Genomic DNA, 12965 nt, shown 5'->3' with positions numbered 1-12965 from the left:
AGTGAATATACATGCATGTACAAGTCAGCAATTGACATAAGCTCTGTAGAGCTTTTAAACCAATGGCAAGATTCACAACCATTGCCCTAATATAAGTTTCTTGCATAGTTGCCAGAATTGTGGTGAGGGAATCCCTGTATATTCCAGGCTAGAAAATTGGTAAAACCCCTATGCTAGGTTAAGTCCCTGGATACTTGGGCACAGAATGGTCATGAACAAGATCCTGATTACATTGTCTCTAGTACGTGGGCTGAGATACCCCTTCCCCCCATGCAACCCCCTCCCCACCCACTCATCAACAAAAATAATATGATTTTCAGCTACCCTTATACCTCCCATTTACGAACCTTTTTGTCTCCAAAAATTATACTAAAGCATTTTTGTATTGTGTGGCTCCTTTTTATTCCTTGTTGAGGCAAAAATCTATTTTTCACATTAAAAAACAAGTAAATTGACATATATAAGTATCAATATGTAGCTAAATGTCTTATTTTTACAATGGTATCATGAAAGTTGCTGTAACACTTGGGGTTTTTGGGTAAAATGAAAAAGTGTACTCCTACCCCACCGAAAATAAGATTATATATTGAATGATACCAAATTTTAGATGTTTTAGTTGATTTATAACTTGTAGAGTCAAAATTCAGCAATTTTCCAGTGGGGTAGGCCAGGAACATTTTTTTTATTTTAAGGGAAAATCAAAAATCCAATTAAAAAAAATTTTTTTTTGATGAATTCTGACTACAAAAATCACCACAAATCATCAAAAGAACCACAGTAGTATCAAAACAAGCCATTTTTTACTGAAGCATAAATACTCTAGGGGTTCTGACATTTAAAAATATGTCAATTAAAGCGATTTTTCAGTGGGGTAGGGAAACATTTTTTTCAGTTTACTCAAAAATCTGAAGTGTAACCACAACGTTTTAGATACCATTGTAAATCTGAGACATTGTGCATCATGTTGATACCTATATTTGTCTATTTACTTTGTTTTGTAGAAAGGAAAAGTTTGAAGAATTAAAACATAAAAATGGATTTTTGCCTCAACGAGGTATAAAAAGGAGCCAAAAATTCAAAAATGCTTCAGTTGATTTTTTTGGTGACAAAAAGATTTGTAAATAGGAGGTATGAGGGTAGTTGAAAATCATATTTTAGTTGATGAGTGGGAGGAAGCTGGGTGTACAGTGGATCCTCCCAGCCTAGTGCCTTAATTGCTCAACCCCGCTGTGTGTCAACAATTCACTCTAATTTAACTCTCATATTTATTGGAAACCATGTGCAAAAGCATTTATGAGTTTAAAAGTTACATGACATTGTGTAGTTCTTTGCAGTTCTCAAGTTGAAATTCATAGAAACATATCTAAAGCTTAGCCCCTTTTGGACTGTATAATTTGTTCACTTTAAACATGTGTTCAGTTTATGCAGGTTTAATACTCTTTAAATCTTGCACAGGTTATTGAGTTTGTTTGGTATGTTTAGACAGGTTTTTGGGTTATTTTGGGGGTTTAGTTTAGACAGATTTTTGGTTTATTTATGTTTGGTTTAGACAGGTTTTTGATTTATTCAGGGTTTGGTATAAACTGGTTTTACTGTTACCTTGTTTTAAATTGATGCCCAATGACATGTTAAACCTTGACTGAAATTAGGTGTTGATATTTTTATTTCACCTTGTACTATGAAGTATCAGTACTTCTAGTTTATGTCCATGCATAAATCTTTTATAGATATATGCTAACCTATATCCCTTTAACAATGGTGTTCATGATTTAAATGGCTGGTACATCTTGGGAACAAAATATTTACTATTTCTGAAGGGTAACATGACCTTGTGTATGTAACATTTTTATGAAAGAGTAATCAAGGGAACCAAGGTTATAGCGGTAATCAAAAGAATGTAATCTAGGGACAAAGACCAGACATGGAAAACAGACATACACAACAAAGAACATAAAGTAACTAAAAGCATACATACAAAGTAACAAAAGTAAATGAGCAACTCGGACTCCACTAAAAACTGGGAGCATGGACCAGGTGCACCGGTAGGGTAAGCATCCTCTGCTTTTCTAGAAACACCCGCCGAGTTGCTCATAAAAAGTCAAGTCCAGAGTAGACAAACGAGGAAAGGAAAACTATGACCCGTTGAATAAATCAGTTTTCATGGTGCTGATGGATACACCATAACGATCCACGAGTTCATGATGACGACCATAAAACTTCTGTAATGATGACCTCAATCTTGTAGCAACATAACCCTGTTCCAGAAGCCTATTTGTTAGAGTTCTAGCGCGATACAAAAAGTCTGCATAGTTTCAGCAAGCTCTGGCATAACGTATGAGTTGTGATATGAACACTCCATACGCAGGAGCCGAAGGGATGTTGTCACAGATGAAAGGAAAGTTGACATTTCTGAATGAAAAGTCGTCATGTTTGTCGTAAAGTTTGGTCAATAGTTTTCCTTTACCATCGATTTCTAAGTGTAGGTCAAGATATGAGGCTGACTTCACAGTGTCTGTAGTATCCTTTATCTCAAGTTCTTTCGGGTAGATGCAATGTATCTAATCCCCGAAATTAGGATTGTTTAAAGATAACACGTCATCTATATAGCGGAAACTGAGATTGAAGGATCTAGCTAAACAATATTCTTTCTTTCTGATCAGATCAGCTATAAAGTCAGCCTCATAAGAGTGAAGGAATAGGTCAGCTAGTAAAGGGGCACAATTTGTTCCCATTGGAATGCCGACCGTTTGTTGAAAAACATGTCCACCACACTGGACAAATATGTTGTCGATTAAAAATTCCAGCATTTTGTAAACATCTTCCTCTGTATATTTGGAAGATGATTTGGAATTATTTCTTACAAAGTATGATGGAATCTCTACCAAGAACTATATATTTGTATCTAGGTGTACCATCTTTTTTGGAAAAACAACGATGTATAATGTTTTTAAGTTGGGATTTTAACTGAGTATGGGGAATAGAAGTATACAGTGTTGAAAAATCATAGGTTTTAATGCTATTATTTTCAGATAATAGTCTTGAACTGATTGTCTCCAAAAGATCTTTCAAATTTTTCAGGATCCACATTGAATTAATACCACTACGGGAGTAACAAGTGTTGTGGTAGGACTGTAGACCCTCTTTGACAGTTGTGGGTATAGAAGTTAAAAGTTTTGAAAGAGGTTTGGTGGTACATTTTGCAGATCCAGCTATGAAATGTTTGTATGGATTCTTGTGAAGTTTAGGAATCCAGTACATAGACGGTAAATCACAATTATCGTCCTTGGTAGAGAGACCAAAAGAGGATAGTACAGATTTATGGTTTTCCACAGTCTCTTATTTGGAAAGAGTGGTAGCAGTGTAGGTCTTATCACTGCTATTATTTTCTACGTCTACCTCTGATAATAAACATTGGATATAAAACGTTTTGCAGACAAAAACAATGTTGTTTTGGGCTTTGTCTGCTGGTATGACAACATACTTGTCATGTATAGTAGACAATGTTTTTGCTACATCGGAGTCTTTGAAAACTGATGTAGCCTTGGCACTCATTGACCTACTTAAAACTTTCATTTGTTTCAAAATTAAAGACCTCACGGCCTTCAACCACTCTGACAGAGAATCGTGAAAGGAATTGTGAACATGCATTTGACAAATACAAAACCCACCACTTGATTAAATTGGAACTGTGTCTACTAGGTGATGGCAGCCTAAGGTCATTTTGTCCATTGTCTAACTCTGTAAAGTACAAATGCAAATTTGGGCATGTGCCTTTTATCAGGTGACTCAAAATATCTAATGTATAATGAGTATGACTTTGTCCTCTTGTCTGATGTCTGTCAGACATTGTAGGTTCTCTCAGACATTCATTTATTTTTAAAATTTGATCAGGTTTGGCTTCATGATTATATAGAAGCAACTCTTGCTACAGCCTGCCCTTTAGTATGAGGATTTCCTCATCATTCATTGAAGACCAATGGGTGGCCTAATGGGCTGACATTTTCATCGTTGTGGGGTTGTTGTCTCTTTGGCATATACACCATACCCATTCTTGTTATATTTTTCACTAAGTTTGAGTGTTGAACCATTATTTCTTGTTAACAAGGCAGAAGTTTCTTTTTTTATGGAAATCAATTTTGTAAGGTCTTCACATTGATTATATGAAAATAATTTCCCCAGTATTCAGTAGTAGCTGTTGTTCCTTGCCTCAAAATAGTACAGGGACATGCTAAAGCTAGGAATCCATCCCCCAGTTATTGTGATTGATGCTGTTAGTACACAAAATAAACATTGTTTTCCTTTTTTCTTTAAGGTACTGTCTCCATTCTACATCTTCCAGATATTCAGTTGTAGTCTTTGGTATGCTGATGAGTACTACTGGTACGCCTCTGCCATTGTGGTCATGTCTGTTGTCTCAATAACAGTCACTATATACCAGACACGACAAATGCAAAGAGCTCTGAGAAACACTATTGACTCTTCAACAATAGTCACTGTAGATAGAGGGGGAAATGGTAGGATTTGTTAAGCTATTGCTTTATCACATTAACAGGCAAATACTGTATAGCTGGTATCCATTGCTAATAAGAGGTCTGTCAAAAAACGCCAAATAAATTACCACAAATATTAATTCTGGGCTTAAGTATTTAGTACACCACTTATCATCTGCCAGCTTTAGAAAGATTTTTGGTATACCCATTTGCTTACCCACAAAAATAACCTTGCATAAAATTAACATGATTATCACATAAGATTTGCTTGACATGAGTACTTTTGCGAAGTTAACATGAAATTAACATGATTGTCTCACAAAATTTGTTTAACATGAACTACTTGTGAAAAGTTAACATAAAATGAGCATGATTGTCTTAAAAAATTAAATGAACATGATTACTTGTGAAAAATAATTATAAAATTATCATGATTGTCACAAAAAATTTACTGAACATGATTACTTTTGCGAAGTTAACATGAAATTAACCTTACTGTCACACAAAATTTACTGAATATTAAATACTTGTGAAAATTTCACATAAAATTAACATGGTTGTCACAAAAAATTTCTGAACATGAACTACTTGTGAAAATATCACAAGAAACTAACTTGAAGGACTGATTTATCTGAACTTTGTCGCAAATTTTATTTCTGCAATTCAGGTGTAAATCGGGTAAACTGCTAGTATGTTGTCTGAGTTGATAATTGTTAGGGATAATACTTAACTGTATTAATTGACAATTCTAAATTCTTCTGATTAAAAAAATAGTTAAATAAGCATATTTCCTGTGATAATTTTTTGCAGATTTGAAGAATAAATCATTGTTACATATTAGAAAATATAATTTTTAGAATTTCCATTTGACCACATCAACTACATTGTTAAAAGTACAGTAAATCATCTGTTGGTTTTTTTACCATTTATTTTGTATATAGACAATTTGTCAGTATTTATCTGTACTTTGTCTTGAACATTTATGGTTATGTATTGAGTACATTGAAATCTCAACTGAACCCCTTTTGGATATATAAAATGTTTGGTATAGGCTGGTGTTCAGTTCACTTAGGTTCATAACACAGTATAATTGATGTATAGGAATTTTTTAAATTGTCTGCTTTCAACAGGCTTTTAGATTATTCAGGGTTTGGTTTAGAAAGGGTTTCAGATTATTCAGGGTTTGCTTAAGAAAGGTATTCAGGTTATTTAGGGTTTGGTTTAGACAGATTTTCAGATTATTCAGGGTTTGGTTTAGAAAGGTCTTCTGATTATTCAGGGTTGGGTTTAGACAGGTTTTCTGATCATTCAGGATTTGGTTTAGAGAGGTTTTCTGATTATTCATGGTTTGGTTTAAATAGGTTTTCAGATTATTCAGGATTCGGTTCAGAAAGGTTTTCAGATTATTCAGTTTGGTTTAGAGAGGTTTTCTGATTATTCAGGGCTTGGTTTTGACAGGTTTTCTGATTATTCAGGGCTTGATTTTGACAGGTTTTCAGATTATTTGGGGTTTGGTTTAGACAGGTTTTCATATTATTCAGGGTTGACAGGTTTCACTGTATCACTCAAAGTACACTCTCTAAGTGCATGCACCATATAAATTTAGTGCTAAGTATGTGAGTAAAGGGTTTAATCATTCATTCTCCAAAAAGAGGTTGTTACAATGTAATCGACATGTACCAGTATCTAAAATTTTGAAAGTATTCTTCCTTTCTCCATACAGAATTTATAGATATCTCATCAGAAGATTTAGTTCCTGGTGATGTTATAGAGATCCCTAGGAATGGATGTGTCATGCAGTGTGATGCTGTGTTGGTTGCTGGTAATTGTATAGTCAATGAAAGCATGCTAACTGGTAGGTGTAAAAACAGTATTTTTTTTTATTGATTGCCATGGTATGGCCATGATTGCACCATGATCATCTTGGACATCTTACCAATCATAATTCTCTAATTGAAGTTATATAGAGCTTTGGAATGTATTAAAATACTGTACTTAAGCTATCTTTCCACTTCTATTTAATATTTGATGAAAGCTCATATCCATATTTCTTTTAAGTACCTGTCCATATAACATTCAGACCCTGGCCTATGGTAAGGTGATTAATGGTGTAGAAAAACCCATGGATAAGACAATGCTTTTTTGTCTACATATGCTGTATTTTTATATGACAATAGTCATTTCTATATTAAAGATCTGTATTTTTGAGAATACTACTTTTCAATCTCCCCCTAAAATCGACCAAATCAAACCAAATCAAGAACGATCATAACTCTTGCAAAATGCTAATTTCATGTACAATCTATATAAATTTTATCTCAAAAGAGCAACCCTCAAATGAAAAACTAAAACTGTTTATGTGGTCTATAATGGTTTCTGAACAGGAAAATAAACTGAATTCAGTGGTTTTTTGACATGTATGAATCACCCCCGTCTGGTTTTTATAATACATTTAAGTAACACCATATTATAAGAAAGAAAGCTTGAGATGTTTTATTGTACGTGTTATTATACCTAATAGTATACTATAGTTTCACTCCCATTTTAGCCCTCAGCAAAAATGAAGTAAAGCTTTCCATCCCAAAGTTTGATTTTTTAATATTCTTGTGCTTATATTATCTTTAATAACATAGAATTTTCAATTTTTTTTGTATAGGTGAAAGTGTTCCAGTGACCAAGACTCCATTACCAAATCCTAAAGTCTCAAAATCTCAGGAAGATAAATTTTTCAGTCTAAAGGAACATTCCCGTCATGTGCTGTTTTGTGGTACTCAGATAATACAGACACGTTACTTTGGTACTCAAAGAGTGAAAGCTGTGGTACTAAGAACTGGTATGTTGAATTCTAACCAATGAGCTAGGTTTTATGAAAGTTTTTCATTTTGCTTCATATCGATTGAACGTTGAAATGTTGAAAAGGTCTTATACAGATTTAGTCTCACATTTTTTGAAAACTTTTTTAGATTTTGTACCTATGGCTTGGATTATTTTATGTTAATTAGTGCATGTTGCTATCATTGCTTTTATTATTTTGTCAAAAAACTCCATTAGTGCATCACAAATCTATTAAAAAATGATTATATATCTTTTTGAGGATTCATAATGTGGTTTCAATTTATCACAAAATATTTTTTTCTTGCATAAAACACAACAGTGTTTATTTTTGCATGCATTACAAATAAAGTGAATATGCAATTTTGAGTTGTCTCTCTTATATCATCCACCATAATGAAGTGAAAAAATATACTATGAAAGTACTTTTATCTGTGGGTACCAATTTTTGTGGTTTAGGGAAAAAATATAAGTTCATAGATTCTTGAATTAGTGGATTTGACAAATGAATCTTACAGATGAATTGGACATTTACTTTTTGTTGGGAACCAGGCTTTGTGGTTTACAAAATCCATAAAAACCATGAAAATTGATACCCCACAATCAATGATACTTTCACAGTAGTCAATTGCTTAGTGATTGCTGCAATTTTCTCGTTCTTATTTCATTATTCAAAATATATGATTTAATTATGCTTTGAAAGGAATGAATCTTTGAGTAATATTTGGTACATGTATTGTCATATCATGTAGTAGTGTTTTATTGTCCCCCGCCGCAATGCGGAGCGGGGACATAGAAATGTTGGCGTCCGTCCGTGCGTCGGAAACTTGTGGAAACAGCTGAATGGAATTTGACCACATTTTGTAGGATTGTTTGACACCATATGTAGTTGATCATACATAATTGCTATTTTGATTTGACAATTTTTATGGGAGTTATGGGACTTTGTTCATTTTTCACATCATTTGCAATAGGAACACATTGTGGACACAACTCCTCAGAAACCACGGAATGGAATTTGACCAAATTTTGTAGGATTGTTTGTCACCATATGTAGTTGACTATACATAACCGCTATTTTGATTCGACAATTTTTATGGGAGTTATGGTACTTTGTTCATTTTTCACATTATTCGCATAGGAACACCTTGTGGACGCAACTCCTCAAAAACCGCTGAACAGAATTTGACCAAATTTCGTAGGATTGTTTGTCACCATATGCAGTTGATCATACTTAACCACTATTTTAATTCAACATTTTTTATTGGAGTTATGGGACTTTGTTCATTTTTCACATTTGTTCATTTTTCACATTGAACACCTTGTGGACGCAACTCCTCAGAAACCACTGAACGGAATTTGACCAAACTTTGTAGGATTGTTTGTCACCATATGTAGTTGATACATTAACCTTAAATCGCCACATGGACTTATGAAAGCACATAAGTATTGAATCTGCTAATTATACAAGTGTCAAACATTTGTAGTTCAACTCTTTCTACAGCGGCGGAGGACATATGGCTACACGTAGCATTCTTGTTTTTACATTCTTAATCAAGTAAAGCAATTGCCTTCAGAACTCACCATTGTTTGGTGACTGTAACCACATAGTAGTTATCTTTATTTGAAGGTTTCACCACAGCCAAGGGTGAGCTAGTGAGATCTATCATGTATCCAAAACCTGTTGATTTCAAGTTCAACAAAGATACGTATATATTTGTTGGAGCTCTGGCAGCTATAGCTGGTATAGGTTTTATCTACACTATTGTTCTGATGGTGAGTACCTGGTAAAGAGTTTATCTACACCATTGTTCTGATGGTGAGTACCTGGTAAAAGAGTTTATCTACACAATTGTTCTGTGGTGAATATCCAATAAAGGCTTAATTTACTCTGTTCTCTTGATGAAGAGTACCTGGTATAGATTTTATCTACACATTTGTTCTGATGTTGAATACCTGGTAAAGAGTTTATCTACACTATTGTTCTGATGTTGAGTACTTGGTAAAGAGTTTGTGTATACAAATTGTCTTTGGTGAATATCCAATAAAGGCTTAATCTACTTTGTTGTCTTGATGGTGAGTACCTTGTATAGGTTTTATCTACACATTTGTTCTGATGGTGAGTACCTGGTATGGGTTAATCTATACAATTTCTCAAATGGTGAGTACTTGGTGTAGGCTTTATCTATTCATTTCTCTTCTGGATGAATACCTGGTAGAAGTTTCATATGCACAACTGTTTTAATGTTGAGTACCTGGTTTAGTGTTCATCTACACAGTTGTCCTGATAATACGTATGTGGTATAGGGTTTATCTGCACAGTTGTCCTGTTAATGAGTATGTGGTATAGGGTTTATCTGCACAATTTGTCTAGTGGTGAGTACCTTGTACATGTTACCTGGTACCTAATTGGTATAGCTTTTACATTAAGTAAGGTAATTAATTAATGAATGTTTTTTTCTTTATTTTTTTATCTTATTCTAGATACAAGCAGGAGAGCATGCTTCAGATATCATCATTCGTTCCTTAGATTTAATTACTATAGCAGTTCCTCCAGCATTGCCCGCTGCCCTGACCATCGGTATTGTATTTGCTCAACAACGACTGAAGAAACAACTGGTTTATTGTATCAGCCCTCGGAGTATCAATGTTAGTGGAAGTATCAGTGCTTTCTGCTTTGATAAGGTATGATGTGTGGTGATAAATACGAGTAGTATAGCAGTGTCACTTCTAAAATATCTGATTCCTGCATGACTTTATGAATAAGGCTCAGGAGCTTGTTGAAAACTTCCCCTGATGTACCAAATACATGTGGTAAGAAGGAAATGATGTATAGGGTTAGTCCATGGTAATGTTCTCATTGTATGTATTTAGGAGCAGCTTTAATTTTTTTGGGTCAGTACATCTGTTGTTTGCATAATTTATTTGGTACTCAAAGTACATCATGAATTATATATACATAGTATACTTTTTTTTTTAGACTGGTACCCTCACTGAAGATGGACTGGATCTCCACAGTGTATTACCTGTTAAAGATTGCAAGTAAGCATTTTTTACTGTCCCTTCCTTAAAATTATTATTTGCATAGAAAAAAAAATATTATTAGAAATGCTTCAAATATGAAATAAGTAGAAGCACAGTTTTTTGTATAGCAGGTTATTTTCTTTTTGTCCTATATTTGGTGTGTTTAAGCAGCCTGTAGATTGTAAAGTTTGACACAAGTGACAGAATAGACAATGTTCCATTCTCATAACATGTGAGATAAATTAGGTAGATATGACCTATAAAAAAGTTGAAATCAATATGTTCAGGATTTTTATACACAGGAAATGTGCTTTATTTTTTCCTATGATTGGGACTATCTTTTTGAGCACATATAAACTCATGAAAACATTTTTTCCAAATTATACGAAAACCATAGCCTAATTTCAGATATAAAGTTCCTGTAAAAACATATAATAACCATTAAATTCTTATTTGCATGTTTTTCATGTATTACTTCATAAGTTCTAAGCATATGTTTTTCATATGTTTTCTTAGTTGTCTTAAACAAATAAAAAACACAAGACAAATGTATGTTGACCTGTGAAGCCATCATATTGAAACCATTAGTTTGAATTTTATAGATCACCAAAACTAAATCTTCTTTTTTTTGTCAGTTTTACGGAAGATTTTAAAGATGTGGCCAAGATTGACAACGACAAGGTCATTGCTGCCATGGCAACATGTCATTCTTTGACCTTGATTGACAAAGTTCTGAGTGGGGACCCTTTGGATCTAATTATGTTTGAAGCTACAGGATGGGAACTTCTGGAGGAGGGCGAGGATGCATCTAAATTTGACATGATTATTCCTACCATTGTGAGGCCTAAGTCAACCAGCAGTACATTTGACCAGAATTTTAAGGTGTCTTTATTATTTGTGAAGAACACTAAATCCTGTCTGACCTGACATAGGAATAATCTGGAATGTATCTAAGTTAGACCCTCTTTTAAGTTTTTGATTATTATAATAATTTAATTGTATTTTGAACCTTGGTAAGCTGAACACCTGACTGACATGAATTGATTTTAAAGTTCAAAAGGTGTTTAGTTTAGACTGGTTTTATTGTGTGTTCTTGCTCATCCTGCTGCATTTTGATAAAATGTGAAAAGAGAAATTTTTTTTGCATTTCTTGGCAAAATACATAATTGATAATTGAAATTAAAGCCTTGATCCTCCAATTTATTTATTGGAATGACATCAGTTTTTATTTTTAGATTTTCGACAAAATTGTTGAATTGATTTGATGAATTTGTAAATAGTTAAGCATTTTCATATCAAATGTTCTGCAGAACTGCCAAAAATCTTGGCGAAAAAAAAATGCAAATGAAAATTACAATGATAATGAGTTTGTTATTATTTTGCCCATGACATTATTGACCTCAGCTAAGTCTGTGCTTGTATGTTCTTAATTTTCTAATTACTGTAATGAAAAAAGGAACTATCATACAGAGAAAAAAATAATAACAATATAGTGACAATATGAACTTTAATTTTTTTTGTAGCCCACTCAGAAGGAGATTGGTATCATCAGACAGTTCACCTTTTCTTCTAGCTTACAGAGGATGTCTGTTATTGCACGGACACTTGGTTCTGATCACTTTGATCTCTATGCTAAGGGAGCTCCAGAGAAAATACTTATGTTATCAAAACCAGAAACAAGTAAGAGATGTTGAGAAAAGATTCATTCATTCTGAGCAAAAGCTTCAGGAATTTTTTTATCTGTATATTTGTTTAGTCGGAAATTTTTTGATTTTTTTTTCTTGTTCAGGTCTGCATGTGAAAAGCTTTAAATACTGTTTGACTGTACATGAAGATATTGATTGTTGTAAAATGAATGCACACAAAAAAACTGGTTGTTTCCTCAGTTGAAATACTTTGTTTCTTCCTGTGATCTTTTTCAAATATGCCATTTTAGTATCAGTCTCTGTAAGAATCAGGCAGTGGGAGAAACTTGGTATGGAAAAAACCCACTGTTTTGAAAGTTTGATTTGACTATTTGTTACCATCAGAATTAAGAAAAATATTCAAGATTTTCCATGTCATTTTGGTAAATTGAGTTATATTTTCATTGAAATGCACTGAAAATAAACATTTCAAGGGCAGATAACTCTATTCAAGCCCACAATTTTCTTTCATTCTATTGAAAAATTTCTGAGTAAATCCAGTGATGCAGAGATCAGATAATGGCCTTTTCAAATAGAGAAAGCAGCTTTGAATGAAACTATATCATCAGATCAGTGGGATGCATGTTTCTGATTTTTCCCATTTTGCCTGATTCTTCAAAACCTTACACTTAACATGCTAAGCATATTTGTTTTTGATTCCTGTATTTTTACACTTTGAAATCACCAACAGTGTATATCTGTACTACCAATATTTGTCTTTTCATAGTCCCAGATGATTTTCATGATAGACTAATGATATATACACAACATGGATACAGAGTTCTTGCCCTTGCTTGGCGACCTTTACCTGGAAAACTGAAATATCCCAAACTACAGAGAATTCAAAGGTACAATAGTGCAAAGAACTGAGACTTCTGGCCTTCTATGTCTATCAGTGGAAAAAATGGTTCACTGTACAACAGAAATAGTCATA

At 33.5% G+C, this 12965-nt stretch overlaps 1 protein-coding gene across 5 annotated transcripts in view; it reads left to right on the top strand.

Moving 5' to 3' along the window:
* The window catches only part of LOC148600930 (polyamine-transporting ATPase 13A3-like), a 60827-nt gene that overhangs the window by 30807 nt on the left and 17055 nt on the right, over positions 1-12965 (top strand). For all 5 annotated transcript variants that reach the window (XM_088554252.1, XM_088554250.1, XM_088554249.1 and 2 more), the window contains 9 exons: positions 4313-4514; positions 6214-6345; positions 7147-7323; positions 8953-9098; positions 9807-10007; positions 10303-10364; positions 10982-11228; positions 11870-12026; positions 12759-12879. In XM_088554252.1, coding sequence (XP_088410378.1) covers positions 4313-4514; positions 6214-6345; positions 7147-7323; positions 8953-9098; positions 9807-10007; positions 10303-10364; positions 10982-11228; positions 11870-12026; positions 12759-12879 — 1445 coding nt within the window. The remainder of the gene's footprint in view (positions 1-4312; positions 4515-6213; positions 6346-7146; positions 7324-8952; positions 9099-9806; positions 10008-10302; positions 10365-10981; positions 11229-11869; positions 12027-12758; positions 12880-12965) is intronic.

The sequence above is a fragment of the Perna viridis genome, chromosome 12 (assembly GCF_037379345.1).
Source record: "Perna viridis isolate PV_CMFRI_1.1 ecotype Kerala chromosome 12, ASM3737934v1, whole genome shotgun sequence".
Taxonomy (NCBI): domain Eukaryota; kingdom Metazoa; phylum Mollusca; class Bivalvia; order Mytilida; family Mytilidae; genus Perna; species Perna viridis.
Note: the sequence above shows the minus strand (reverse complement) of the source record. Positions and strands in the feature narration are given on the sequence as shown.